At 36.0% G+C, this 27,518-nt stretch overlaps 1 protein-coding gene across 5 annotated transcripts in view; it reads left to right on the forward strand.

Moving 5' to 3' along the window:
- The window catches only part of Wdr37 (WD repeat domain 37), a 61,726-nt gene extending 49,201 nt beyond the window's left edge, over nt 1-12,525 (forward strand). For all 5 annotated transcript variants that reach the window (XM_063260134.1, XM_063260135.1, XM_063260132.1 and 2 more), the window contains 3 exons: nt 5,141-5,275; nt 5,569-5,683; nt 9,471-12,525. In XM_063260134.1, the coding sequence (XP_063116204.1) occupies nt 5,141-5,275; nt 5,569-5,683; nt 9,471-9,602 (382 nt within the window). In that variant the 3' untranslated portion in view covers nt 9,603-12,525. The remainder of the gene's footprint in view (nt 1-5,140; nt 5,276-5,568; nt 5,684-9,470) is intronic.
- The last annotated feature ends 14,993 nt before the right edge of the window (nt 12,526-27,518 follow it).

The following is a 27,518-nucleotide window of genomic DNA, read 5'->3' on the forward strand; positions in this document are numbered from 1 at the left end:
AGGCTTCTAAAATATTAAGGTACTATATTTGCCCCAAGATGCATCTTTTACAAGAAGGAGTTAAAATGTATCATGCCCATTATATCATTTTCTTGAGAAAAAAGGTTTAGGTTTTTTTTTCCTTTTCTGCTTTTAAGACATGTCTTGCTGTGCAGTTCATACTGGTCTAGTGCTCACTTTGTAACCCAGGCTGATCTCAAATTTGCAAGGATCCTCCTGCCTCAAGATTGTTTCTGCCAAGTACTGGAATTACAGGCTTGTGCCACCGCACCTAGGTGAAAAAGGTTTAATTTTGATGAATGTGTTATACTTGTGAGCTGTCATTTAAAAAGTGTCAAATAATTCATTTCTCTCATTTCTTCCAGTTCGTAGTGGGTAGGCACAATTAGTGAAGTAAGAGAAACTATAAGCATCCCAGTGAGGAAGGTGAATCCAGAAATCAGCCGTCACCCCAGACTGTCAGGGGTGAGGTGGAAGGGCTTTGTTTTGAGTTGTCTCATAGAGCTTTTCTGGTGGTGTGGTAGGAATGGTGACCCCATCCATGTCTCGTGGGCAGCCTGACCAGAAGAAGGCTTGCTGCAGAGGGGTATGGAGAGAAGAGTCCAGAGGATTGATTTTTAGGTGGAGAAGTTGGGGATGGTGAGTTGGAAAAAAGTACGTGATGGTGGGAGAAGAGACAGTCATTACGGCCGTGTTCCTCAGCCAGGAGCAGAGGTGGCGATATTTGTGTCAGACCCTGGTGGGTGTTAGGTCTCTGCTCCTTGTGGTGTTTTGTTTTTGTTTTCCTGGAAGTTTGGCATGGAAGTATCCTGAGGTAAAAAGTTAGAAAAGTGTCAGTAGGCACTTGGGACTGAGGGCAGCATGTCCACGCAGCTTCAGGGTGTGGAGCCCGTAACATTACTATAGTCATCTGCAGGAGGAGGTGCAGAGTGTGCAGAGTGGTTAATTAGGTTTCCCTTAGTGAATGTAAAGAGCGGGCCCAAGGTCATTGAGGTGTGATTGTGAAAGCTCTGAAAGTTTTTGGTATGAAAACAATGGTGTCATGACTGCGTTTGTCTTCATGTTAGAAATAATGAACATTTTGTGATCGTTACATAACACAGAGGATGGCAGAGACAGACTGGCAGTCTTTGGAGAGCTGATTGGTCTCATTGAGTCATGCATTGTAATATCAGAACCTTACCTTAAAGGAATACATATTTGTTAGCCACATCTTTATGAACTCACACATTTTTCCATTGCAGTATTTCACAGTCAGCCCCTCCACCATTTCTGTAATGCCACAAATCCAGTAGTATGTGGTGGATGGGGACAGGTGTGTTTTCTACCCAAGAAGTAGTTTGTGACCATTCTTATGTTCTGTGGAGTCTGAGACCCACTGAAGCCAGTTGCCCACCATTAGTTAACTCCTAAGAGTTGTAGAGGATGGAAGGCTTTTGATTGTTCCGTGTTGTGTGTCCCTTAAATGTCAGTCTCCGGATGACCAGACATAAAATGGGTGAGTGCCACACATGCTAGAAGGGAAGCAGTGGCTCTCATTTGGGTGGCTCTCCTGGAGGATTGTGATAATAATGTATTCTGAAGTTTTAAAAGTGACATTTGACTTTCAGTTTATTCTCACCCAAGTGTGGGACTCGTGGGTACTTTCCTGGTATCAGTCTGTTACTCTCTTCTTAGCCTCTTTCATAAGTAGAAAGTTCAGACATAACTTGCCTTAAAGTGTTCATAACAGTTGTGCTGCTGGGTGACTTGAATCGCCAGTGGTACATACGTGACTGTCCCATTGGACGCCTTTTAATTATTATTATTATTTTGTATTTTTTTGAAACACGATCTCTCTCTGCAGTTCAGGCTGGCCTTGAACTCTCTTTGTAGCTCAGGCTGGTCTTGAATTTATAATAATCTAAGTGCTGAGATTATAGGTGTGCATCCCATGCTTGGTTCCTTTTTATTAGTTTTTTTAGTAAAAAGATCAGTAAAAGTGATTAGATTCATTTGTATCACCAGTTTGCTAATCTAATATTTGAGAATAAAAACTTTATATTTAAATAAAGTTCTGACTTTAGTTTTTGTTTTTATGCTACTAAGGTTTGTATTATATGTATTACCTATTTCATGATATTTTAAAAATTAAAAAACCTACAAAATTATTTTTGTACTTCTAATTATATAATGGGTGCTGTTGGGACATTAACTGTTATTTGTAAACATGCGATAAACAACATCTTAGATCCAAGAAGAGACTGGAAAGTTAGATTTTTAAAACCCAAGAAAGGTCATTCCTGACAAAATTTAAATGTGGACATTGCTCTCAGATTTCTTTAAAATTATCGGTACAATTGCAAATCTTCTAAACTTATTGATAGTTTTGTATCATGTTGTTAAATAATAATAAAACCCCACCAAATAGTCTTGACTGTTATTATAAGAATGAAGTCACTTTACTGTAACATTACTGTCTCTGTCAAAGTGAAAGCTTCACAGGCAGCAATTTTATCTTTGTTGCATGTTCTCATGCAACTGACGTGGCACATGGTGGGTGCTTAGTGCAGACTTAATCAGTTATTAGATTGAACCTCTATATGGTTGTTGACAAGTGAGGATTAGAGAGTATAGTAACCAAGTGAGGGTTTTGAGGTAGTGTACGTGTTATGTATCAACAATTTTATTTTTCCAGGGAACAGTTGATTGTTAAATCCTGAAAAAGAAACCTATGTGATACAAATTTGAATTTTCCTTTGATTGCTTTTATGTTATAGAGCCCATTTTTTTGAGAGCCATCAAGGAATACCGAAAAATGTATTTCATTTAGACATGACATGTTTTTTTTTTTAGCATCTAAATTGCTAAAATACAGGCTTGAGTGACTTCTTTAAATTCTGAAAAGCACATAGGATAGGAAGGCAAAAAGAATGTTTAATTTCTGTGGTCCTAGAATGTCTACTTATTTAGGCTGCCTGGCTACAAAGGGTGGAGATTGATTTATTAGAAATTTTGCTTTGTACAAATAGTTTGGAAAATGACAGCCAGGAAGACCTCTGGCAGTTTGATTGTTTTGCCGACAAAGGAATGCAGTGGAACTGTGTTCTGCTTTCCCCTGTGCAGTGTTTTGTGCAGTTTCATCACTGGATTCTAATTTGGCTCCTGGGAACTCATTTTGGTTACTAACTCCATCCAAACAGTGCTCGATTTAAAAGTCCAGATCAATTGGATGCTCTAAGTATTGTATATGAACTTTTATACTAATGCTGGAATATACTAAACAGTTGACTGATCAAAGTAATAATAAAGTCCCAAAATGATGCCATCTTTTTAAAGATGGATTCTCTGTACCTTCAACAGGTATATGCATATGCTCTAAGGAATGAGGTGTCCATTTCTACTTAGGCAATGCTGTTTTTGTAAATACACTCATCTGCTTTTCAGATATAAAAAGCTGATTTTATAGGACTCTACATTTAAAAAATAAAAAACGGAAACAGTCAGTTTTTGATGTGATGCCAGAAAAGCACACTGCATTAGCATTTCATGGTCTATCATTTTCCACATCATATATTTTTTTTCTTAGCCGTGAAATTTCGGCAGATTGTTATGCAAAAGAGTTTTGTGTCTCTGTGTGACTGGGAAGACAGCTGTTAGTCCTAATGAGGAGTGCTAGCATTACAGTATTTCCGTTGATTGAGACCCACGGAGGGAGCAGAATGTTCCAGATCAGGCAGTGGTGTGTGGTGAGAAGGTACCATACTGTCAGCTGGAAGTACATGCTCGGCTGCTCGCCACGACAAGATAAATGAGTTTTGCTGGAGTTTGGCAGAGTCTGAAGCTTTTCCAGTGAGCGGTTGTAGCTCACCAGCCTCCCTGTGGGACCCATGGTCTAAAGGTGCCTTTAAAACTACTGCCTCTTTGCCAGTTTTTTTTCTTTTGATGTTCTACAATACCTGTCAAGATTGTGATTTATTAAAAACCTAATGTCTTTTAGCATTTCATTAACATAGGTTTAGAGAATCTTTTGTTGAGGTTCCCCGCCCCTATTAATTTAGCAGAATGCTGGTTGAAATTTAACTGGGCCAAAACCTCTGACAAGAAGTCAGTAGACATCTTTACTTTTAGCTTTCAGAGACCTACCAATAAGTAGTTCTTTAAGTCTTACTGCAATCTTTGCATAAGGAACAAAAATATCTGATTTATCAAGGTCTCTGTTTTAATGCTGCAAAAGAGCTACTAAAAAGTGTTGTAGACTTAGCTGTATATTTTTTTTGGAGGAGGAAAAAACCCAGATGGATCATTGGTTTGGTTTGTTCCAGGCTCTTTCCCTCTGTATTGCATGTTGCTGTGTGCAGGATTGTGTGTGTGTGTGTGTGTGTGTGTGTATATATATATATATATTTTTTTTTTTTTTTTTTTAATTGATCCTTTATGTGTTGTGCAGTGCTTTCCAAACAGGGAAGATTTGCCTTGCCATTAGTTGTTAACTGAGGGTAAGGGCATGCAATGATTTCTAATTTTTTTTTTTTAAATTTTGTTTTTTGGGATTAGCCATTGAAATGGACGGGTGGTGGTATCTATTGTTTTTTATTTGTGTTTCCCTGATGATTAGTGATCATTTAGTATCTTTTGATATGCTTTTTGGCCATATGGTATCTTCTTTGGAAAAATGTTTCTTGAAATCCTTTGCCATTTTTAGATTGTTGTCTAAAAATGTCTTTTTAGATTATTGTTTAGATTGTTGTCACATTACTTTTCTCTAACTCCTGTGTTCCGGTTAAATTGGTTGAAAGTTGTAGATCCCCCCCCCCCCTGCTCTATCATCAGACCTAAATGTATAGAAATTTTGACAGACTTTATCTTGTCCATATTTTTCTGGTAACTTCTTTGCTTCTTAGCTTAGGGATAGTGAACTAGAATAGTAGATTGTATTTTTATACTCTGCTGAGAAATCACATATTCTCATTTAACACACTTGGGAGAATTTAAGAGGTAGAAAACTGCTGTAAGCTTGCATGGCTCCAGTCTCCTTTCCAGCCTCTCCTTTGCCATCTCTGGAAACAGGACTGTGTTAACATGCAGCATGAGAAGGAAGTGTTAGAGCATCCTGCACCCTTACTTTTGAGGCTTCTGATCTTATACCCTTTACTTGTAGCACTGTGACCTCAGCCGTGTTCACCGTGGGAGACAATGTTGTTTCAGGCAGTGATGACCGCACAGTAAAAGTCTGGGATTTAAAAAACATGAGATCCCCAATCGCAACTATTCGCACAGACTCTGCCATTAACAGGTAACAGTTGATTGTAATATAATGCTTTATTATATAGATCTAGTATTTAATTGATACAACCTTCGGAAAATGGTTTAGACTTTGGGAATATATTTTGTTGACCCTCTAGTCAAATTCAGTAGTCTAGAAATTTTCAGACCTATTCAGTATAGAATTAGGTTGATGTGGTTACAGTTACAAGAATTAGATGTCCTTAAAATGTGAATAATATGGAATATCCTACTTTATCTTCTGTAAAGTAAAAATTTATGTTGCTACCATTTTACATATAGCCCATTTTTATCCGTTTGCAGGATCAATGTATGTGTTGGCCAAAAAATCATAGCCCTTCCCCATGACAACCGACAAGTGCGATTGTTTGACATGTCAGGAGTGCGACTAGCACGACTTCCCCGCAGCAGTCGACAGGTAACAGTAAATATGCATTTGCAACACATAAAAAAGGAGAACTTGGCATTTCACACCTTCAATTATTGCTGTCTCTCAAGAATCACATATATACTTTTTGGTTTTCTAGTAACTACATCTAAAAAGAAGAGAAATGAAAAATCAATTTTAACATATTGTATTTAACCGAATATGCCACAGATATTACAATTTCAGCATGTAATAAGTGTAAAGATGTTAGAAATATTTTACATTCATACTTCCTTGCAAGTTTTGGGATACTAAATTTTTATTGGAAAATTTGATCTGTTTTTAGAGTTTGTAAAATTTAAAGTTGAAAAAGTAGAGTCATCATATTCGAGTTGTTCCAGACTAGTATTTCAGTATCCTGAGTATCAGTATTTGAGTTTAAAATTGGATATGATCAAATGTTCCTTTTTCTAATTTCCTTACGCCTGATTGATGAGCTTATTAGCATACATGTTAGTTGCTGCCATATTGGAAAGCAGAACCTTAGTTTTTTTTCAGTTACGTTTATACAGGGTAGGACTGTATGAAATGGGACATAACTGCTATAGTCAGGTAGGGTTGATGTTCATCATAATGGGTGTGGCAGCTCTTGAAGGTGGGATCTTTGCCTTTACTTCCAACCAAAAAACCATCTTTGTGAATTGCAGGTTGTCATGAGAAGAAGAAATTATAAGTGTTACTTTCATATGAATTGAGTGTCATTCACTGCTAACATTAGATGTGATACAGGGGTGTTAGCTGGATGGTTTTTTTTTTTTTTGTGGCTGAGACTTGGATATCAGGTCAGCCCAACTTCACAGGTCAGAGTCTCCTATGGAGACACTAGTAGCCTGCATTTAGGTGATTCCCTAGACCATTCTGTGTTCTTTGAAGTTGGGATCAGAGTCTTTAGCATAGGTATTAGTAGTTTGTTTCTATTAGTAGGGAATGGAGGTAGCTGGTAAAAGCATTTCTTCGGGCTTTTGTGTTTGAGTCCCACAGCCAGTCACTCTCATTTTGTTTTCTTTTGATCTTTTCTGAATATTTTTTTGATTTTGTATGATGAATAAGCCAATTCATTCTGTTAAAGAATCTGGTCCTGACCCTTTTGGTCTACTTGCCTGTGTCTGCGTGCACATATACCTCTAGACACTGCCAAACGTAGTAAAAACTCCTCAGGATTGCTGCCTTCTGGCTGCTGTTCTTTTGATATTACTCAGTGATGGTACTAGACTTGTTTTATGGTATATAGCCTCAAAGTACAGTGCATAAGCTGTAAGTTGGATATGTACTTCAAAAACTAGACTAAGAGCACAGACTAAGAGCACACAGAGATAGATTGTAAAGTGGAGATTTACCACCAGTATAGCACTTCTTTTCCTTACGTGTCATGCAGTTTCTGAAAACTGTCTCTGTCCTTTTGCAGAGGTGTTTCATCCATTTCTTTTTTTATAGCTTTTACATGTACTTTTTGAAGTTAATTATTGATTTTTTTATCAGTTCCTCATAAGATTAAATATTTAAAATATAAATAAAAGTAAATAAAAAATAAAAGTAAATATTTAAAAACTTCTACATCTTCTAGCAAATTCATGAGTTTCATGTGCAGGACTTTTTTTCCCCAATATTTTAATAACTGTTAACTGTCACTGATACCACCTAAGCAACATCTTCAACACAGTAGAGTGTTTTCTTTCTATTGTGTTTTAAGATTGTTTTGCAACATACAGAGTTTGTATTTGAACAGATTTATAAGAGAGTATGGCTTCATTACTTTGAGAATATATTCCTTCAAGAAAATTACGAGTTCTGAATGATTTGGTCCTTTAAATCCATATAGACGGGCTGGGGATTTAGTTCAGTGGCATAAGTGTCTGCTTTGCAAGCACACAGTTACGAGTTCGATCCCCAGTAACCCCCCCCCCCAAAAAATCCATATAGACAATTTCATTTTAAATTACCTGTAAATATTCAGTTTTCTTGCAATCGTAGAATTCTTTGTGGCTAGATTTATTCCCTCCTAGAGTGATACATGAAATAGATTTGTTTTTAAGATTAACAAATACCATTTAACTTCATTTTGAACTTATAGCACTTCTTCAGGTAGGTAAACATAGATCCATGTCACAGAATCACAGCTAGGAATCACTGGCTTATTTTGTAACTGCTTTCCTTTGACCTGTTAAAGAGAAAGAACACTTCTAAAATTTTTAAGAAGTCCAGTAGAAGGGATTAATGATTTAAAGTTGTTTGACTTTGAGGATCATGTAAACAGCATTTCCCAAAAGTATGTTTCAGAAAGAGAAGTTCTGTGGTCTGTTAGGAGGAATTCTAGGGTAATAGGTTACTGAAGTGCAGTTGATTGTAAAATGTAGTTTTGTAGATGAATAAACAGAATTCTGTACTGTCAGTATCCCGAGTGTGTGTTGTGACTGTCCGTAGAGGCCATGAAGCATCTTGACAGTATGTTTGTTCGTGGATCTTTTCTGGGTGGGTAATGATGCTGTGAGTACATGAGATGCAGAAATCTCCAGTTTACGCTGGCAAGTGTTATCTTTTCAGACCAAGGGGTATAACTGGAAGCTTGCTTTCTGTAGCTTTTGGCTGTGTGATCCTTTCTACCTTATTGTCAAGTACACGAATACCTTGCATTTGTTTTCATTTTTATTTTTTTTCAGTACTAGGGATTGAGCCCATGCTAGGCAAGGATTCTACTACTGAACTGAATCCCTAGTTCTTTTCTTTTTTTTTTTTTTTTGAGATGGTCTACTAAGTTGTCCAGGTCAACCTTGAACTTGTCAACCCTCCTACCTTATCCTCCTAAATTATTGGGACTACAGGCATATGCCACCATGCCTAGTTTTCATTTATCTTTAAATAATTCTTGTGCAAAGGTTTGACTTACTCTCTTTCTTTCAACAAGTAATAAAAGGTACTTTTTGTGTGGGCTTTTCTTTTTTCACAGTTACTTTATTTTTGTAGCTTATTGCAGTTCTCTCCCAGTTATATAAACAACATTATTTTTATGTGACTGTTTTGCAGAGAATTTTGTGCCATTCTTTGAACGTTTCTTTTATTTAATCTGTCACTGTTGGTTAAGTGTAATTTTGGTATCTTATTATGTGATACAGCTACATATTAGCCATTTTATTAACTTAGAAAAATACAGGTGACTCCTAAGGTGTCAACTGAATACATTCTAAGTACTGGGCATTATCTTAAGTGCTTACATTTATAAATCAAAACACTAATATGTCACATTGTAAGCTTTGTCAATTACTTTATAATAATTTCTCCAGTATTAAGATATTTAATTGGAATTCCTAAAGATGACAGGAATATTTCTGAAAGGGCTTTCATTTGGGGGCACATGTAGTTTTCCAGCTCCCCTGTATTACCTACACCAATTAGTTGTAAAATAGTATTTTAAGTCTGTGAGTGAATTTCATTTAACTTATAATATTCTCTTGTCCTATTTATTCATTTGAAATGTTCAAATTAATGAGTTTATTTTGTTATTTATTTTCCAAAAGAAAGATTCACAGAATGCAAGTCATTGTTCATTCATCCTATGTCCTGATATCACACATGTCATGGTGCCTTGACTAGCACATCACTGAAAGCCTATACTGCCATACTGAGTATTTTTGGCTCACTAGGACTTTCTGTGTGTGTCTTTGTGTATATGTTTCCCCCTTTTATTTTAATCATTTTGAATGGTATTGTTAATTTAGCTGAAGTTTTGTAACTCTTATTTCCAGAATAATGCCCTAATTTTAGATTGTTTGATTATTGATAGGGCCACAGAAGAATGGTGTGCTGCTCAGCGTGGAGTGAAGACCATCCCATATGCAACCTGTTCACCTGTGGGTTTGATAGGCAAGCCATTGGTTGGAACATCAACATTCCTGCATTGTTACAAGAAAAATAAGGTTGCCATTGTTCCTTAATTTTATGGTTTGCCATGGACCTTTGATTCATGCAGGCTTTTCTGCATATTAATCAGCCATTTTTGTGTGAGTTTGACCCTGGGAAGGGTGCTTTATATATGTTATTTTCACATTGTGCCCAGCTTGCATGAAATGTACAGAAAAATGTGTGATCATATTTTTTATTTTTGTCTCATATATATACATATATATATATATATATATATTGGCATCCTCTGGTCAGTAGAAGTGAAGCTCACCTTCCATGTAGCACATACAATGCTTGTAAGTTGTTGACATTTGAGAGAAGAACAGTAGGGCATTACATTTGTGTGAATTAAATGTGAACCTATGTACTTTCTGTGAGGCATAAGTAGTTGCATTTTCTGGAATAATTATACATATCTACCTTATGGGAAGATTGCTGAGCTGCATTTGTGTTGGCTAGTGAGTGGCAGGAATCATCAAAGATTTCACATTTACTTCTGTATGATGTTTTAGCATGTGCTGTTGTATAATTCAGTTTTAACTTTTAATTTTTATTATAGCTCTGTAAAAATAACCTGGATTTGTAACATTCAGTTTCTTTTGAAACGAAAATGTTTCTGCTCTTTTTATAGAAAATCATTTCAATCTCCTGAGGTCTCATACTAGCAAATTCTACAATACAATGATTCTAATCACCAATTTTAGATATAAAGCAAAATACAAAGCACTTTAGTTTATAGCTGTGGTTATAAACAGATTTTAGAAGTTTCAAATGATATCCATTGAATGTGACTTGACCTTTATAAGAAGGCCCTGCTTCCTGAAAGCAAAATCTTATTTATTTTTTACATCTTTAGTTTGCATATTTCTGAATGGGTTCACTTCTTTGCTGGTATTTGAGAGCCAACAATGCAAATAAATGAGTACTACCTCAAAAATAAATATTTGGAAAACTTTGGAGTCTCACTGTTACCTAGCTTAAGCACTTTTGATTTATAGCTGGAATACTGAATTCAATTTAGAAGGCAAGAAAGACAATCATACCAAATGTACCCTGAAGGTTAAAAGTTCTTCAGTTAGGCTAATATGATGATTATCATAACATCTAGTTCATAGTTAACAAAATAGTTTTGTCTTGAGTAGCTGGGATGCCTCTCAGTGCCAATCCTACTGTTGTGAAAGTAAGCCTGTTATTCTTGCCTTCTTAGAAATTACTGTTCATCTGAAATTTGTAAGTTAATGTTTCATGTTGAGTTACACTTTTAGTAAAGAGACATCTCACTTACTGCCCCTCATATTTTTGTAATCCTTTACATATGACTATTTGGAGACTGATCATGTGGAGAGGCACAGGAAGGAAGGTAATACTTAAAACTATCACGGTGACATACTCCCCACACCTCCCAATTCTTTCTGTTTACCCTTGTTTGGTGGTGACACAGGAGGGCAACAGAGCTGGTAACTGGTTGGTAGTCACCAGATAAGGCGTAGTACTATAGTACATAGGACATTTGAGTGTTCTTTGGTGGAACAAGGATAAGAGTGAGTAGCATCTCGTTATTGGCATATTTCATACAGGTCCTACAGGAACTGATCTTAGCAACTTCAGTTCTGAATCATGCAGAATGATTCTGACATGACAGGTCTAGCCAGGTAGGAGGGACCCAGGAATAACCAATAATGATGTAGTATAGAGTTGAGATTGTTAACTAAGGGTCAAACCATGAATGTTTTATAGAGCAATTTTATTTTTTAAGCTCAAAAATTTATGATCTTAAAATTCCAACATTTTCTTATCACTAGTTCTGACTAGTGGTTTTTGAGAACGAAATCAGGCTGGTTACTGTGGTTGATTAGAATTTCAAGTCTCAGCTCCTGCTGTCTGTATTTTGCTTGTACTGTATCAAGGTATGTGTTGTGTCCTAATTTTACTTTAAAGTGAGAGATGATTGCCACATCCCTTCTCACTTCACTGCATATATAAAGGCAGGAACATAGATGACTTCCAGTGGTGAGCTGCACAAGCTGTGTTCTTGAGTTCCTTGTATTTTAATTTGGAAGTGTAGCTGTCTTAGGATGACAGGAACACTGAAAAATATTTACAAATAACTAACTCAAACCTAAGAACGAGATTTCTGCCAAATGAAAATATTTTGAAGCTTTTAAAAATGTATTTGTGATGGCCATTCAGTTCTTTGCAGACTAGCAACTTTCACTGCCAATAGCTGCTCACTTTCTCTTGCTAATTGGAGGGACCAGCCTCTGATACCAGAATTGAGGCTTCTCACTCATTTCTGTGAGCATGGAAGATCCTAACGGTGCTTAAGCAGAGTTCTCAGGAGCAGGATGTGACTTTCTGTTAACAGCTGTGTCATCTTCTAACGTGATTTTATCTCACTGCTGCTGTGGCCATAAGTATTGTTATTTTTAAGAATTAGAAATAGTGCATGCGTGCAATTGTGTGCGTGTGTGCAAGTGTGTGTATATGTGCATGTGGCTAAAATTAAGTTATGTTACCAGCCACATGTGATCTCATCTGAAATAGTGTTTGGAAATAAGAACACTATTATGTGCTGACATGTCCAGAATTTCATTTAATAATGGAAGGAAAATGTGTGGTTATTTAAAAATGTGTGTTAATATAAAATTTCATAAGAGGATTTGTTGTTGGACAAAACAGGACTTTTTCTCAAACACTGCACACCAGTTTCTGTAGAGTCAAGTGTTATGTACATATTTTTGATCTAAAGATTATGTAAATCATTTGTTAGTTAAATCTGTGAAAACAAGTTTGTTTGGAGGAAAAAGTATGCATTTATAAGTGTCCTGTGGAATCAGTTACTTTTATTGTATTGATGTAATTGTTTTTAAGTGTTCAGTGTCTTCATTGCAATATGAAATTCATTAAAACATCCATGTTCCATGATTATTATAAAAGTTTTATGTTACTGAGTCTGTTATTATTTTTACTTTTTTCATGTTTACTTTGTGAAACATTGTTAATAGTTATTTAAAATCACAGTTGAATAGGAATTGATCAGTTATAGTATTGCCCACTTGAGAAATTTTGAGTTTTAAGCTTAAAATCCAATCGCATTATATTTCCTGTCCGTCTCTTATGCTAAAGTTAAATGATACATAATTATATTGATCATCCCTCATCATTACTGCAAAACCTGAAAGGATTAACAATTTGACCTAATAGGAGATTTTGGTCAAGTTTCTCAGAGTATCATAAAATGCTTTTACTGTTCTTATTGCAGCAAGCTTGTTTGAAAGTTGAAAATGTTACAGGAAGTTAGCACCATTTTCTGTGGGAGAATTCTATGGGAGAACGAAAATCAAGATTGATAGTGATTACTTGTTACATTGTTATATTCCAAACCAAGTGGGTGAAGTGTTATAGTTGTTATAGAAACCTCAAAAGATGTAAAAGTACTGGTTTCTTCTTGCTTGATGGTGGCTCCTTTGTCAGACGTGTATGGGACAGTGCCTAAATTGCATAGGTATTGAATGAAAGTAACTTTCAGATCCCCAGAGGTGTTTTCCCCCTAACTGCTTAACTTTCTTAACTTTCTAGATAGCATGTGGTTTTCTAAAGTTCATAATTAGATCTTTAATCTCAAAGTTTATGTTAGCATTAAAAAATCCAGACTACTGTATCATCAAAATGCTGTTAAAACTTCTCTTTCCTAATATGTATAGATTTGTTTTCCCCTAATCATTTAGAATTTTTAAAACATATTTTAAAAATTGGGAGCACAAATCAAATTATAGTTGATACTATGGTAGGAAGAAACTAAAATATCTTTTGTTGAGCAGTTTTTGGTAAAAATAAAAATAGATTAAACAGGTCTTTGCAGTTTTAAGAGTATAGTTTTAGGGAAACTTATTTAAAATTTATGGGCTGGGATGCAGACCGTTTAGAGGGAGTTATAGTACCTTAGGTAATTGGATCAAGGAGGTTTCTCTAAGGGAGTGACAAACAAGCCTAAGGATTGATGAATAAGAAAACTGCGGAAAACTGCGAAACAGTTCCTGTTGAGAGGGATGCTGCACATAGAAGTCATGAGAAAGAGCTTGGCATGCAGCAGGTCCTGAAATAGTGTGGCTGGAGCACAGTGTGAAAGAGGGAGTAGCCCAGGATGAGATGTGTGTGTATGTGTGGAAGAGGATGAACAGGCACAGTCTCTCGGAGGCCATGAAGAGCAAAGTGGATTTATTCTGTGTGCACTAGCTTTCTTATGGAGGTAGACTGTAGAAGGTAGAGATTGGATGAAAGGAAGCCATGAAGTCTTTTCAGATGAGGGAGGCTGGCTGCCCGCCAGATGATGTTGGTGGCAATAAAATAAAGAAAGGATACATTTGGGGTCTATTTTGGAATTAGAACAGGTAGTTTTTGTTGGAGGGATTCTTTGTTCTATAATTCAGAATATAACTGTAAAAAATGCTGTTACAGTGTTGACCATAGGCATTCCTTACTGTACTCAGTAGGGTTTAAGCACCGACAGACTACATACCCCTCAATAAAAGGTAAACAGTGTATTAGGCAGCTTCAATCTCATGTCATTAAATTTGTTACCTTTGCTGAATTTACTCCCTGTAATGATATAGGCGTTTTTTTGTTACCACCACTTAAACACTCTTCCAATGTGTATGTACTGTGTCCTTCCCTAACCCATGGGGATACTGCAGGAACAGTTACTTTCTATTAAGTCACTCTTTATACAGGTAAAATTGATTGGTTGAGGAAAGAGTACACCTAACTCAAACTGGCCAATCAGGATCATCCCTTGAGAATTTTAGAGAATTTAGAACTGAGAAAGCCAGTGTATTAGCTTTTCTGTTGCTGGGACAAAATAACCACAACTTAAAAGAAGGCTTTGTTTTGGCTTAAAGTTTCAGAAGTTTCAGTCCATGGTTGAGTGAGTCCAAAGCAGAAACATCATGGTGGAAGGCAATGACTGCAGAAAGCTTGTTCAACTTATGGCATCTGGAAAGCAGAGACCAAGGGAAGAGCCAGAGAGGAAGGCTTATATCTTTCCAGGTCACGTCTTTAGTGACCTACTTCCTCCAACCAGGCCCCACTCCTAACCATGTATTCAGCTTTGGGCTCATTAATGCATTAATCCATTGATAGTGTTATTGATCCCAAGATGTAATCATTTCCAAAAGTTCCGTCTCTGAACAAGGGCCTCTTGGGGGACATTGGTAATCCAAAGCAAACCAACCCGTCTCCCTCCAGTAAGTTGCAGAGCTCAGAAGTTACCAGTGACTATGTTTTTTAGCCTGAGTGCAAATAACCTAAGTGCTTCAGTGTGCTAATAGAAAATTATTAGAACTGTATGCTTAAAAACACTACCTTTCAAGAATATGTGAAATAGACTTTGGAAATAAAAATAGTTTTCTATTTCCGTATACCTTTCTATTAGAACTTCTTACCAAATTAATATATGATGAGAGTAAATTGATTTGGCTGGAATATTGAAATAGAAATAACTTTCTGAAGTTCATAGTAATAACTTTCCTGAAGTTAAGTATGTATAATAAAATTATAAGAGTAATTACTTTTAAAAACACACATGGGAAAATTAGAAATGGTTACAGTAAGAGCATGGAGAAATGTAAAAAGCTGTCTCTAACTTAGGCTTGAAATCAGAGTCAGTATTTTAAAAATATCAGTTCTTTACATTTTGATGAGTAGATTTGATGCAATTTTAATTCAAATCAGTTTTTATTCAGAATTTGACAATTTCATTCCAAAATCTCTTTGAAAACAAAAGCTGGAGTTAGCAAGGTGTTCAACATGAGAAAAGAAGAAAAGGAAATGAAAAGACAAAGGATTTATCTTCAGCTTAGTAAGGTAGTAATTACAGAAGTGTAGTTTGAAAGGAGAAAAATGGATGCATTAGAACAGAAAGATCAGGGCTGGGGATTTAGCTCAGCAGCATAAGCACCTGCCTTGCAAGCACATGGTCGTGAGTTCGATCCCTGGTACCGATTAAAAAAAAAAAAGAACAGAAAGATCAAAATAAACCATTAATAAACCATACATGTATGAAACCAAAATAAAAGCATACATGTATGAAATCTTGAAATTTTCAGCTCATCAAATCACACATTAGTGGGAGGATATTGAGTGGTGGTTAATTTTATATGCCAGTTTAGCTAAGGGATGCCCAGATAGGCATCATCCAATCCATTGAAAGCCCAGGTGAAACTAAAAGACGGAGCCAGGTGTGGTGGCACACACCCATAATCCCAGCACTCAGAAGAAGTCTGAGGTGGGAGGATCACTGCGGATTTGAGGCTATCCTGGGATACATACTGAATTCAAAGCCAGCTCGAACTACATGGTGAGATCCTGTCTCAAGAACAAAACAAAATTCTACATGTTTGTAGGAAGGTTGGAAGAATTGGGCAGCAGGTAAAAATAGATACGTTACATAAGAGAAAAATGTGAATAGCCAATGAGATACATATAAAAAGGTAAAAATTCATAATCATTAGATTATTAGAATTAGAGGAAATTTTTTTTTAAATCGGTACCGGGGATTAAACTCACTACCGCCTGCTTGCAAGGCAGGTGCTTATGCCACTGAGCTAAATCCCCAACCTCAAATTAGGAAAATCTTGTCAAGGATATTAACTACTGAAATTTTGTACATTGTCAGTTGTGTAAAATAGTAAAATAGAAAACATTGTCTTCTGTCAATGTGCATGCTTTCATACTCCAGGAGTTACTAGGTGTACATATTGACAGGGGACAAGAAAATGAATAATTATCTAAACTGATATATTGCATAGCAGGAAAAAGGAACTATTCACAGCTACATGCAAACTTTCAACTTAGGAACATATAATTGAATGAAAAAATAAAGAATACACACAATATGAAACCGTATTTTTATAAGCTACAAAACAAGTAAAAACACTTTTTATACTACCATTATCAGTATCTCTACCACCACCACCACCACCATCATCATCATCGTCATATTTGGGGACATTGGAATGAAAATACAAAACTCAGCCTAATGTTCTCTGGGCCAAGGCTGAGCTAGGAAGGCTGAGCTAGTGAGGTAGAGGAATCAGGGAAGAGTTCAGAACTGGTATTGTTCCATTCTTAATTTGAATGGTAGGAACCCAAGTTGTGATTTTTCACTTTTTTCATAATTTAATGCATTTATAATTAAAAGTAATAAAGTTATAGCGTTTGCTATTTCAAAGATGGGTAAGTGAATGCTGATGATGGGGAATTTATAATAATTTTTGACAGCATCAATTTCAAACTTACTGGGTAACCATATTCATTTCACATACTGGTTGTTTTTATTCATTTAACAGTAGGTAGCTTTATTACATTAGATTGTTAGATTTTCAGTTGGTGCGAACATTCCATAGTAGAAAACACAAAGCCAATTTTGTTCCAAGAAAATGTTCTTGAAAAAATGGTCACTAAGGAAATTGTAAAAAGGCAGTGTGCTATACTGTGTCAAAATTGGACTGTTTTCAAATACATTATAGAAATTCTAGCTTTCAAATAGGAAATGTAATAAGGATTTCATTTACCAGGTGTGATCATAAAACAATAAAAGTAGTTTTCTTATGTTGCTCATAAACTGAGACTGAAGATAATTTCAAGCCCAGGAGACAGTCCAAAATTTGTGTTGAGCAATGGCTACATGTGTGAATAAGAATTTTTATTCTCAAGCCCTGTATTTTGAGAAAACAGCATTTATTTGGATAGGTGAGTAAGTTCTGGGATATTTGCTTAAGTATCATTTGTTATAATGCATATGCATTGCAAGTATCTTCTATTTTCTGAACTTATTTTTAATAAATAATAGAAAATATCCTGTAAGCTTAATTTTTTTCTCCATGTTAAAATTAATTGTATATATTCCCTAACCAGTTTGTGTTAGATGGAGCTAATTTCATTTTTTCTTTGCAAAAACAAAGAGCTTTATTGTGTGATTGAAATACAACACAGTGAACACATTTAAAGTGTAAAACTTGATGAGTTTTTTTTTTTTTTTTTAATTTAAGAGGAAAAAGAGAAAAACACAAAACAAACCAAAGCGGTGTAAGGGTACACGTAATACAGAACTACAAAAAAACAAAACAAAACAAAAAAAACAAACAAACAAACAAAAAAAAAACATAACAGTAAGAAATCACCTGTTAGTATATTACATATTATCATCTTGAAAATAGTTCCTCAAATCACAGTATCAAAGAATACAAGGTGGACATTCAAACAGGTAGACTGCAAACAGCTGTGTTCAATGATCCAAAAACATTGATACAGTCAGCTATTTAACACCCCTAAACACACTTGCTGTTATATCCGTTAGAGCTCTTTTTCTTTTTTTTTTTTTCCCCTCTCTTTTTTACAACAAAATTCACGCACTTTGGATTTCATTACTCCTTAGTTCTTATTACTTTTTTTTGGGGGGGGGGAAGAATACAGTCAAATATGGCAAAACAAAGCTGTCAGTCAATACCAAGGATAGACATAGCACATGATGTAGAACAGAGTACAAGTTTATCAACAATGGTTATCAACGTTGTCCCTTGTTTCCTTAAAAAGAATTGTCTATCTCATTAGATATTATAAAGTTGGACAAAACAGTAGAGAACAAGACCAATAAAACTTAGGCATTGTAAACATTACAGGACTTCCAAAGAAGACAATAGTCAAACCAGAATGGGTATCTTAGTGAATCTTATTGTCTTCAAAGTAGTTGCCTATGTCTTCAAACTTGATACTACCATATAGAATGGAACAGAGTCTAATCAATCAAAACAAGATCATGGGAGTACTACATGACTTCAAAACAAGTTAATAGGAAATCAAAAAGAGTTACTATTTATATATCCTAATTTTTTGAATTTTTTCTTTAATTAAGACAAACATAAGAAATGACTAATTTTTTTAAAACAATAAGGGGGAGATTGAGATAAAACAGGACATAACAATATAACAATAGAGGTCACAGCATGACTGTTTCAACAACCTAGTACTTCACCACCATATAACCTGACTTAATAGTAGTTACCATAGTGTCTTTTTCCTTGATATATTTGGATAAAACTTCATATACTCTAGCTTCAAATATTTTCAAATCAAGAAGCCCAGAATAAAGTCTTTCTAATTAATGAGTGAAAACTTTATAAGGCTCCAAGGCCACCTAATGGGGAATCATGATTACCACATATTTTTATATATTTGAATCATTACTTACATTAGGGAAACTATTCGGTATTCACACATGCGAGATTGATTTATTTCACTTATGAGTATGGTCTCAAGCTGCGCCCATTTATTGATAAATATCTCAATGTGATCCTTCTTTATAGCTGAATAATACTCCATTGTATAGAAATACCACAACTTTTTTATCCATTCCTCAGTTGATGGACACTTGGGTTGTTTCCAAGATCTGGCGATTACAAATTGTGCTGCTATAAACATAGGTGCGCATATATCACTGTGGTATGATGCTTTTAGTTCTTCTGGGAATATGCCTAGAAGTGGAATAGCTGGAATAAATGGGATTTCCAGTCCCAACTTTTTGAGAAATCTCCAGACAGATCTCCACAAAGGCTGTACCAGTCTACACTCCCACCAGCAGTGCAGGAGAGTTCCTTTTTCCCCACAGCCTCTCCAGCATTTGTTGTTGTTGGTTTTCTTGATCCTGGCCATTCTTTCAGGAGTGAGATGGTATCTCAGTGTGGTTTTAATTTGCATTTCTCTAATGACCAATGATGATGAGCATTTTTTCATGTATTTATTTGCCATTTGCATTTCTTCATCTGAGAATTGCATATTCATCTCAGATGCCCATTTTTTGATTGGATCTTTGAATTTTGGAGGTCTGAGTTTCTTTAATTCTTTATATGTTTTAGACAAGAGGCCCTTGTCTGAGAAAGAGTTCACTAAAATCTTTTCCCAGTTTGTGGGTTTTCTTTTCACTATGCTGGAGATTTCTTTTGACATGCAGAAACTTTTTAATAAGGAGTGGTCCCAGTTATTGATTCTGGGAAGTATTTCCCGTGCGGTTTGAGTCCTGTTCATGAATTCTTTACCTACTCCTATGTCTCCAAGGTTTCTACCTAATTTGTCTTCCAATAGATTTAGTGTTTCTGTTTTAATATTCAGATCTTTGACCCATTTAGATTTTAATTTAGTACATGGTGATAGACATGGGTCTAGCTTTAGTTTTCGGCAAATGGAGAGCCAGTTTTTCCAGCACCATTTATTAAAGAGACTGTCGTTCTTCCAGTGAACCTGCTTGGCTCCTTTATCAAAGATAAGGTGGTTGAGTGTGTTCGTAGTTGTGGTTGTATCTTCTAATCTATTCCACTGATCTTCAGCTCTGTTTTTTTTTTTTTTTTTTTTTTTTTTTGTCTTTTTCCTTTTTATCGGTACCAGGGATTGAACTCACGACTGCCTGCTTGCAAGGCAGGCACTTATGCCGCTGAGCTAAATCCCCAGCCCCTTCAGCTCTGTTTTGATTCCAATACCATGTTGATTTTACTACTGTTGCTTTGTAGTATAACTTCAAGTCAGGGATTGTGATGCCTCCTGCTTTGTCTTTGCTGCTTAGAATTGCCTTTGCGATTCTAGGTCTCTTCTGGTTCCAGATGAAATTTAGGAGTGATTTCTCTAGATCTATAAGGTATGTTGATGGAATTTCTATTGGGATTGCATTGAATCTGTATAACAGTTTTGGGAGAATGGCCATTTTCACAATGTTTGTTCTTCCTATCCATGAGCAAGGGATGTCTTTCCATTTTCTGAGATCATCTTCAATTTCCTTTTTCAGTGTATTATAATTTTCACTGTATAAGTCTTTCACTTCTTTCGTAAGAGTAATTCCTAAATATTTCATTTTTTTGCTTGCTAATGTGAATAGTCCAGTTTCTCTTATTTCCCTCTCTGTAATTTTGTTGTTTGTGTATAGGAATGCTATTGATTTCTGAGTATTGATTTTGTATCCAGCCACATTACTGAATTTATTTATTGTATCTAAGAGTATTTCAATGGAGTTTAGGGGGTCTTCTATGTAGAGTATCATGTCATCTGCAAACAATGATAATTTAACTTCTTCTTTTCCTATCTTTACCCCTTTTATTTCTCTTTCTTGCCTAATTGCTCTGGCTAGTACTTCCAGTACTATATTAAATAGGAGTGGTGATAAAGGACATCCTTGTCTTGTGCCCGATTTTAAAGTAAAGGCTTTCAATTTTTGGCCATTTAGTATGATGCTGGCTGTTGGTTTGTCATAAATGGCCTTTATTATATTGAGGTAAAGACCATTTATTCCAATTTTCTGTAAAGTTCTTATCATGAATAAGTGTTGGACCTTATCGAAGGCTTTTTCTGCATCTATAGAGATGATCATGTGATTCTTATTTTTGGCTTTATTGATATGGTGGATTACATTTATAGATTTGCGATGAACCATCCTTGCATTCCTGGGATGAATCCCACTTGGTCATGGTGTATAATCTTCTTGATGATTTGCTGGATCCTATTTGCCAATATTTTATTGAGGATTTTTGCATCTGTGTTCATTAGGGAGATCGGTCTATAGTTCTCTTTTATAGTTGGGTCTTTCTCAGGTTTTGGTACTAGAGTAATATTTGCTTCCAGGAATGACTTAGGAAGGATTGCTTCCCTTTCAATTTCATTGAATAGTTTGAGGAGTGTCGGCATTAGGTCTTCTTTATATTTCTTGTAGAATTCTGCAGTGAATCCATCTGGGCCTGGGCTCTTCTTGGTGGGTAAGGCCTTAATTACATTTTCAAGTTCATTAGCAGAGATTGGGTTATTCAACAGTTTTATATCCTCTTGATCTAGCTTTGGTACTTCATATGCTTCTAAGAATCTGTCTATTTCTTCTGTGTTATCAAACTTTTGAGAGTAGAGGTTTTCGAAATAGGTGTTGATGATCCTCTGTATTTCTATTGGGTCTTTAGTGATTTCTCCTTTTTCATTTCTTATTGCATGAATTTGAGCTTTTTCTTCCCTTTTTTAAATAAGGTTGGCTAGGGGCTTATCGATTTTATTTATTCTTTCAAAGAACCAACTCTTTGATTCATTGATTCTTTGGATTGTTTTCTTAGTCTCTATTGCATTGATTTCTGCTCTGATTTTTATAATTTCCTCTCTTCTTTTGGCTTTGGGCTTGACTTGCTCTTCTTTTTCTAGCTGTTTGAGGTGTAGCATCAAGTTATTTATTTGTATTCGTTCTGTTTTCCTGATGTGGGAACTCAGTGCAATAAATTTTCCTCTCAGAACGGCTTTCATTGCATCCCACAGATTCCGGTAAGTTGTATCTGCATTTTCATTTTCTTTTAGGTATTGTTTAATTTCTTCTTTAATTTCTTCTGGGACCCACTGATTACTCAAGAGTGTGTTATTTAGTTTCCATGTGTTTGTGGAATTTTTGCAGTATCTTTTGTCATTAATTTCTAATTTCAGAGCGCTATGATCCGATAATATGCAAGGGATGATTTCAACTTTTTTGCATTTGCTTAAATATGTTCTGTGAGCTAATATATGGTCTATTTTAGAAAATGATCCATGTACTGCTGAGAAGAATGTGTATTCTGATGTTGTTGGGCGGAACATTCTGTATATGTCTATCAAACCCATTTGTTCACAGGTGTGATTCAGTTCTGTTATTTCTTTGCTCATTTTCTGTCTGGTTGATCTGTCCCTTGGTGTCAGTGGTGTATTAAGGTCTCCTGTTACAATTGTGTTACTGATAATTTGAGTTTTCATTTCTGTTAATAATTGTTTTATATAACTGGGTGCTCTGGAGTTTGGTGCATATATATTTAAGATAGTTATCTCTTCCTCTTGGAGTTTTCCCCTTACGAGTATGTAGTGACCTTCTTTGTCCTTTATGGTCATTGTTGGTTTAAAGTTCACGTTGTCTGCAAACAGAATGGCTACTCCTGCCTTTTTTTGGATTCCTGCTGCATGGAGAATTGTTTTCCATCCTTTGACTTTCAGTCTGTGAGTATCCTTCTGGGTTAGATGGGTTTCCTGTAAACAGCATATGGTTGGATTTTGTTTCTTGATCCATTCTGCTAGTCTGTTTCTTTTGATTGGTGCATTGAGACCATTTACATTAATGGTTATTACTGTTAAATGCTGGTTAATTGTAGGAATGTTATCTCTCTGCTGTTGCATCTTTATCTTTCTGTTCTGTTTAATTATTTGCTTTGCTTAGTGGTTTTTTCCTTTGTGTATCTAAACTGTCTTTCAATATTTTTTGCAGGGTTGGTTTGGTGTTCATGAAGTTCTTCAGCTGTTCTTTGTCATGGAAGTATCGTATTGCACCATCTATTTTGAATGATAGTTTTGCAGGATATATCAGTCTCGGTTGGAAATCATTTTGCTTTAGGATCTGGAATACTTCACTCCATGCTCTTCTTGACTTTATCGTTTGTGCTGAGAAGTCTGCTGTGATTCTGATAGGTTTTCCTTTATAAGTGATCTGTCTTTTCTCTCTGACAGCTTTTAATAATCTATTCTTGTGTTGGATTTCTGGGATGGTGATTATTATATGTCTGGGTGTAGTTTTATTTTGGTTATGACTGTTTGGAGTTCTATATGCTTCACTGATCCTGATGTCAGTTTCTGATCTCATGCTTGGGAAATTTTCAGCTATTACTTCTCTAAATATCCTCCTGACATCCTTCATGTTGTCTCCCTCTCTTTCATTAATCCCTATCATTCTTATGTTATTCTTCTTTGCATCATCTTGCAGTTGTTGAATTGTTGTTTCCTGATTCCTTGTTATTTTCAAAAGAACTTTCCTTTCCTGTTCACTAGCTGCAATCCTGTCTTCAAGGTCTGAAATTCTATCTTCACTTTCATTAAGGCGGTTTTTACTACTTTCAGTGGAGTTTTTTTATTTCCTGTTTATCTCTGTGCATCTGCATTATGTATTCTGTTTGTTTCTTATATTGCTCGTCTAGGGATTCTATCTTTTTGTTTAGTTCCTCCAATTTTTTATCTGTGTTTTCTTTAGATATATTTAGAATCTCTTTCATTTCTTTTATCATTTCTTCTTTTATCTGGGAGATTATTTCGAGTTTGAATTTCTTTAAAGCTTCCTGGAGTTGCTTGTCAATTTCAGTGGCTATTGTGTCCGATATATGAGGTGGATGGGATATATTTTCTTCTATATACATCGCTCCTAGGGTTTCTTGAGATGGGCTGGAGGTTTGAGGTTGTAATTTGGTCTTTCGTTTTGTCATTTTCCTATATTTCTGTGTTTCAAGTGTTATTTGAAAGCTTCCTCAGGATCTGTTGAAAATCCCCTTCTATGTTTGGAGCTACTGAGACTCTGGCACCGCGCTACCCCAAGCCATTGGGCCTACAGAACCAGTGTCCCTCCTCTGCCTGCTCAGAACTCCGCAGTTCCAGACAAGCTGGGCCTCAGGGACACTGTGCGCCCACCTGCCCCTTGGAAGCTCCACAGTTCTTCAATCGCAGCCGGGTTAGGGTACTCACCACAGGCCGCAGTGGTTCAGGAACCTGTGGACCCTCCCTGGTTGCAGAGATATCCAGAGTCCTCCAGACACGCAGAGAGGCCGGTGAGGGCACCCCAGATCTGCCCAGCTCCTCCTCTGCAGACCTATGGCCAGGTGCGGCAGCTAAACAGGCTGGGCTAGGCTGGTAGTGTGGGCCAGCCCACCTATTGGGAGCTCAGCAGGTCTCCAAGTGAAGCTGGAATGGGGAGGCTGATGTGGAAGCCTCAAACCCACCTCTCCCCTTCACTGCACCTGGAAGTCTGGGGGAACTCCAGCAGTCTGGGCGGAGATATCCAGAGTCCTCCAGACACGCAGAGAGGCCGGTGAGGGCACCCCAGATCTGCCCAGCTCCTCCTCTGCAGACCTATGGCCAGGCGCGGCAGCTAAACAGGCTGGGCTAGGCTGATAGTGTGGGCCCGCCCATCCGTCCGCAGCTCAGCAGGTCTCCAAGTGAAGCCGGAATGGGGAGGCTGATATGGAAGCCTCAAACCCACCTCTCTCCTTCACTGCACCTGGAAGCCTGGGGGAACTCCAGCAGTCTGGGCGGAGATATCCAGAGTCCTCCAGACACGCAGAGAGGCCGGTGAGGGCACCCCAGATCTGCCCAGCTCCTCCTCTGCAGACCTATGGCCAGGCACGGCAGCTAAACAGGCTGGGCTAGGCTGGTAGTCAACTTGATGAGTTTTGACATACATATTTACCCATGAAACGCATCACATTTAAGATAATGCATATATAAATCCCCCCCCCCCCAAAATAGAATTCTCCCCACCCCATCAATCTGAGTCTGTTTATTTTATTGGTATTCTGGAAAGATGCAAATCATTGGTTCATTGATAGACATATTTTTGTATTTTGAGTTTTATTTTTATAGTTATTTCCTTTTCTTATTAATTTGGGTTTAAATCCCCCCACCATCGTCTTAAGATGGAAGGTAAGTTTTTTGATCTAAGATCCTTTTTTTCTGTGTAAGGCATTTCATGGTTTAAATTTTTCTAAGTGCTACTTTAGTAGCATCTTACAAATTTTGATGTCTTACCATTTTCATCTACTTTGCAGTGGCCTTTTTAAACTTTTGATATTTCTCTTTGACTTTTTAGAAGTGTGTTATTTAGTTTCCAAATATGTAGAATTTTTAAAACATCTTTTATTATTAGTTTATTTAGAATAAATAGGAGTCAACGTTGTATTCCTGGAATCTTTTTAAATATATGAGATCTTCGTTGGCAACCCATAATATAGTCTCTCTTGTTAAATGTTCTTTGTGCATTTGAAAGAATATATTTTCTGTTGCTGATGTGGAATATTATTTAAATATCAATAAGTTGGTTGATAGTATAGTTCACGTTTTCTATATCTTTGTCTTTAGTTTCCTATTGTTTGTTTTTTTACTGAGAAAAGAAATTATAAATTGTGAATGTTTGTGTCTCCTTACGAGTTTTATCTATATTTTAACCCCTTTTATTTTGAAGCTTTGTTATTAGGTACACAAATATTTAGAATTATTGTGTCCTCTTGACCAATTGATTATTTATCATGATATGAATTTCTTTTCCTTTGGAATATTCTTCTGAAATGTACTTCATTTAACATTAATAGGGTGGGGGCTGAGGATTTAGCTCAGCGGCATAAGCACCTGCCTTGCAAGCAGGCAGTCGTGGGTTTGATCCCCTGGTAACGATAAAAACGAAAAAGACCAAAAAAAAAAAAAAAAAAACCCATTAATAGGGTGTTTCTAGCTCGCTTTTGTTTAATATTTGCATGATATAATTGTTTCATCCTCATAAATTTGTTTGCATCTCTGTGGGGAAGGTGCATTTCTTATAGTCAGGATATAGTCAGGTTAACTTAATAATATACAACATTCATCATGTAATATTCATATATCCATAATAATATCAGATGATTTTTTTTTTTTACCTTTTAATTGCAGCATTGAGACCATTTACATTGAATGGGATTTAGTCACATGGTTATGTTTAAATCTGTTTTTAGATTTGTTCCATCTTTTTGTCATCTGTCTTCTGTTTTTCTACCTTTGCTTGGGTAGTTGAGTATTTTTATGAAACTGATTAATTTACTAGAAAATTCTTCAGTTGTTTTAGTTTGATTTAGGATTTATAGTATGTAAGTTGAACTTGTCAGCATGCTTCTACTTTTACATGTATAAATCCTCTCCTGCACTTTTTTGGTTTAAATAACCTCTTAAAGGACTTCAATAAGAAAAACTAATCATACTTAACACTCAGAGCAACCATCTGTTGATCTTTATTCTTTCATGTAACTCCATATTTCCATCAAGCATCATTATCTTTTTTCTTGAAGAACTTTTAACACTTTTTGTAGTGTAATTTTTTTTTGAGTTTTGTATTTTGGATTTTGTGTGTCTGAAAAAATGTTTCACCTTTATTTTCAAAGATTTTTGACTGTAGGTTGCTCCCTGCCCTAGTGGTGCTGGGGATAGAACCCAGGGCTTCATGCAGGCTAGGCAGATATTCTACTTACACTCACCAGTCTTCTAGTATCTTACTATTTGCAATGTTCCAAACAATAAATTGGTTGCCACTGTTACTTTTGCTTCTCTGTATGCAGAATGTTTTTGTTGTTGTTGCTTTTAATATTTTTCTTTATATTTATTTTGAACAATTTAATTGTGGTAGATCTTTAGTTTTTTCTTTATCTTTCCTGTGTTTAGTATTCATTGACCTTCTTTGATCTGATCTTCACCAAATTCAGAATGTTTGGGGGCATTATTTTTAAAACTAGTTTTTCTGTTTCTTGTCCTTTATTGGTAACTTCAGTTACTTGCTTATTCATTCATTTATTGCAGTTTTTCACCATGAACTGATTTTTTAGTCTTTTTTTCTCCTTGTGTTTGATTTGCATAGCTTCTATTGCTGTCTTCAAGTTTGCTCTTTTTTGTAATGTTTTATTCTGTTTCAATTGACATATAAAGATGTACATATTTATGGAATACCCTATGGTGTTTCAATTTACACATAACATTGTGTAGTATTTAAATCAGGATAAGTATACCTGTTTCCTCAAACCTTTATCATTTTTTATGGTTAAAAACACCCAAAATAATTTCTTCCAGCTTTTTGGAAACATGCAGAACATTATCATTATCTACAGTCTTCTAAATGGGAAATAAAACACCCAGAATGTTTTATCCTAACTAGTTTTGTACCAGTGACCAGCCTTGCCCATCACTTCTTCACCCTTACTATTCCCCAGCCTCTAATAATTACTTTTCTCTGTTCCATGCCTATGAGACCACCTTTTCAGGTTCTATATATGAGTAAAGTCATAATATTTGTCTTCTTGTACATATCTTTATTTCACTTAACATATGTCCTCCAGTTCCATCC

This window comes from Cavia porcellus, unplaced genomic scaffold (genome assembly GCF_034190915.1).
Source record: "Cavia porcellus strain 051 isolate PalLab524CR breed Dunkin Hartley unplaced genomic scaffold, mCavPor4.1 scaffold_13, whole genome shotgun sequence".
Classification (NCBI taxonomy): Eukaryota; Metazoa; Chordata; class Mammalia; order Rodentia; family Caviidae; genus Cavia; species Cavia porcellus.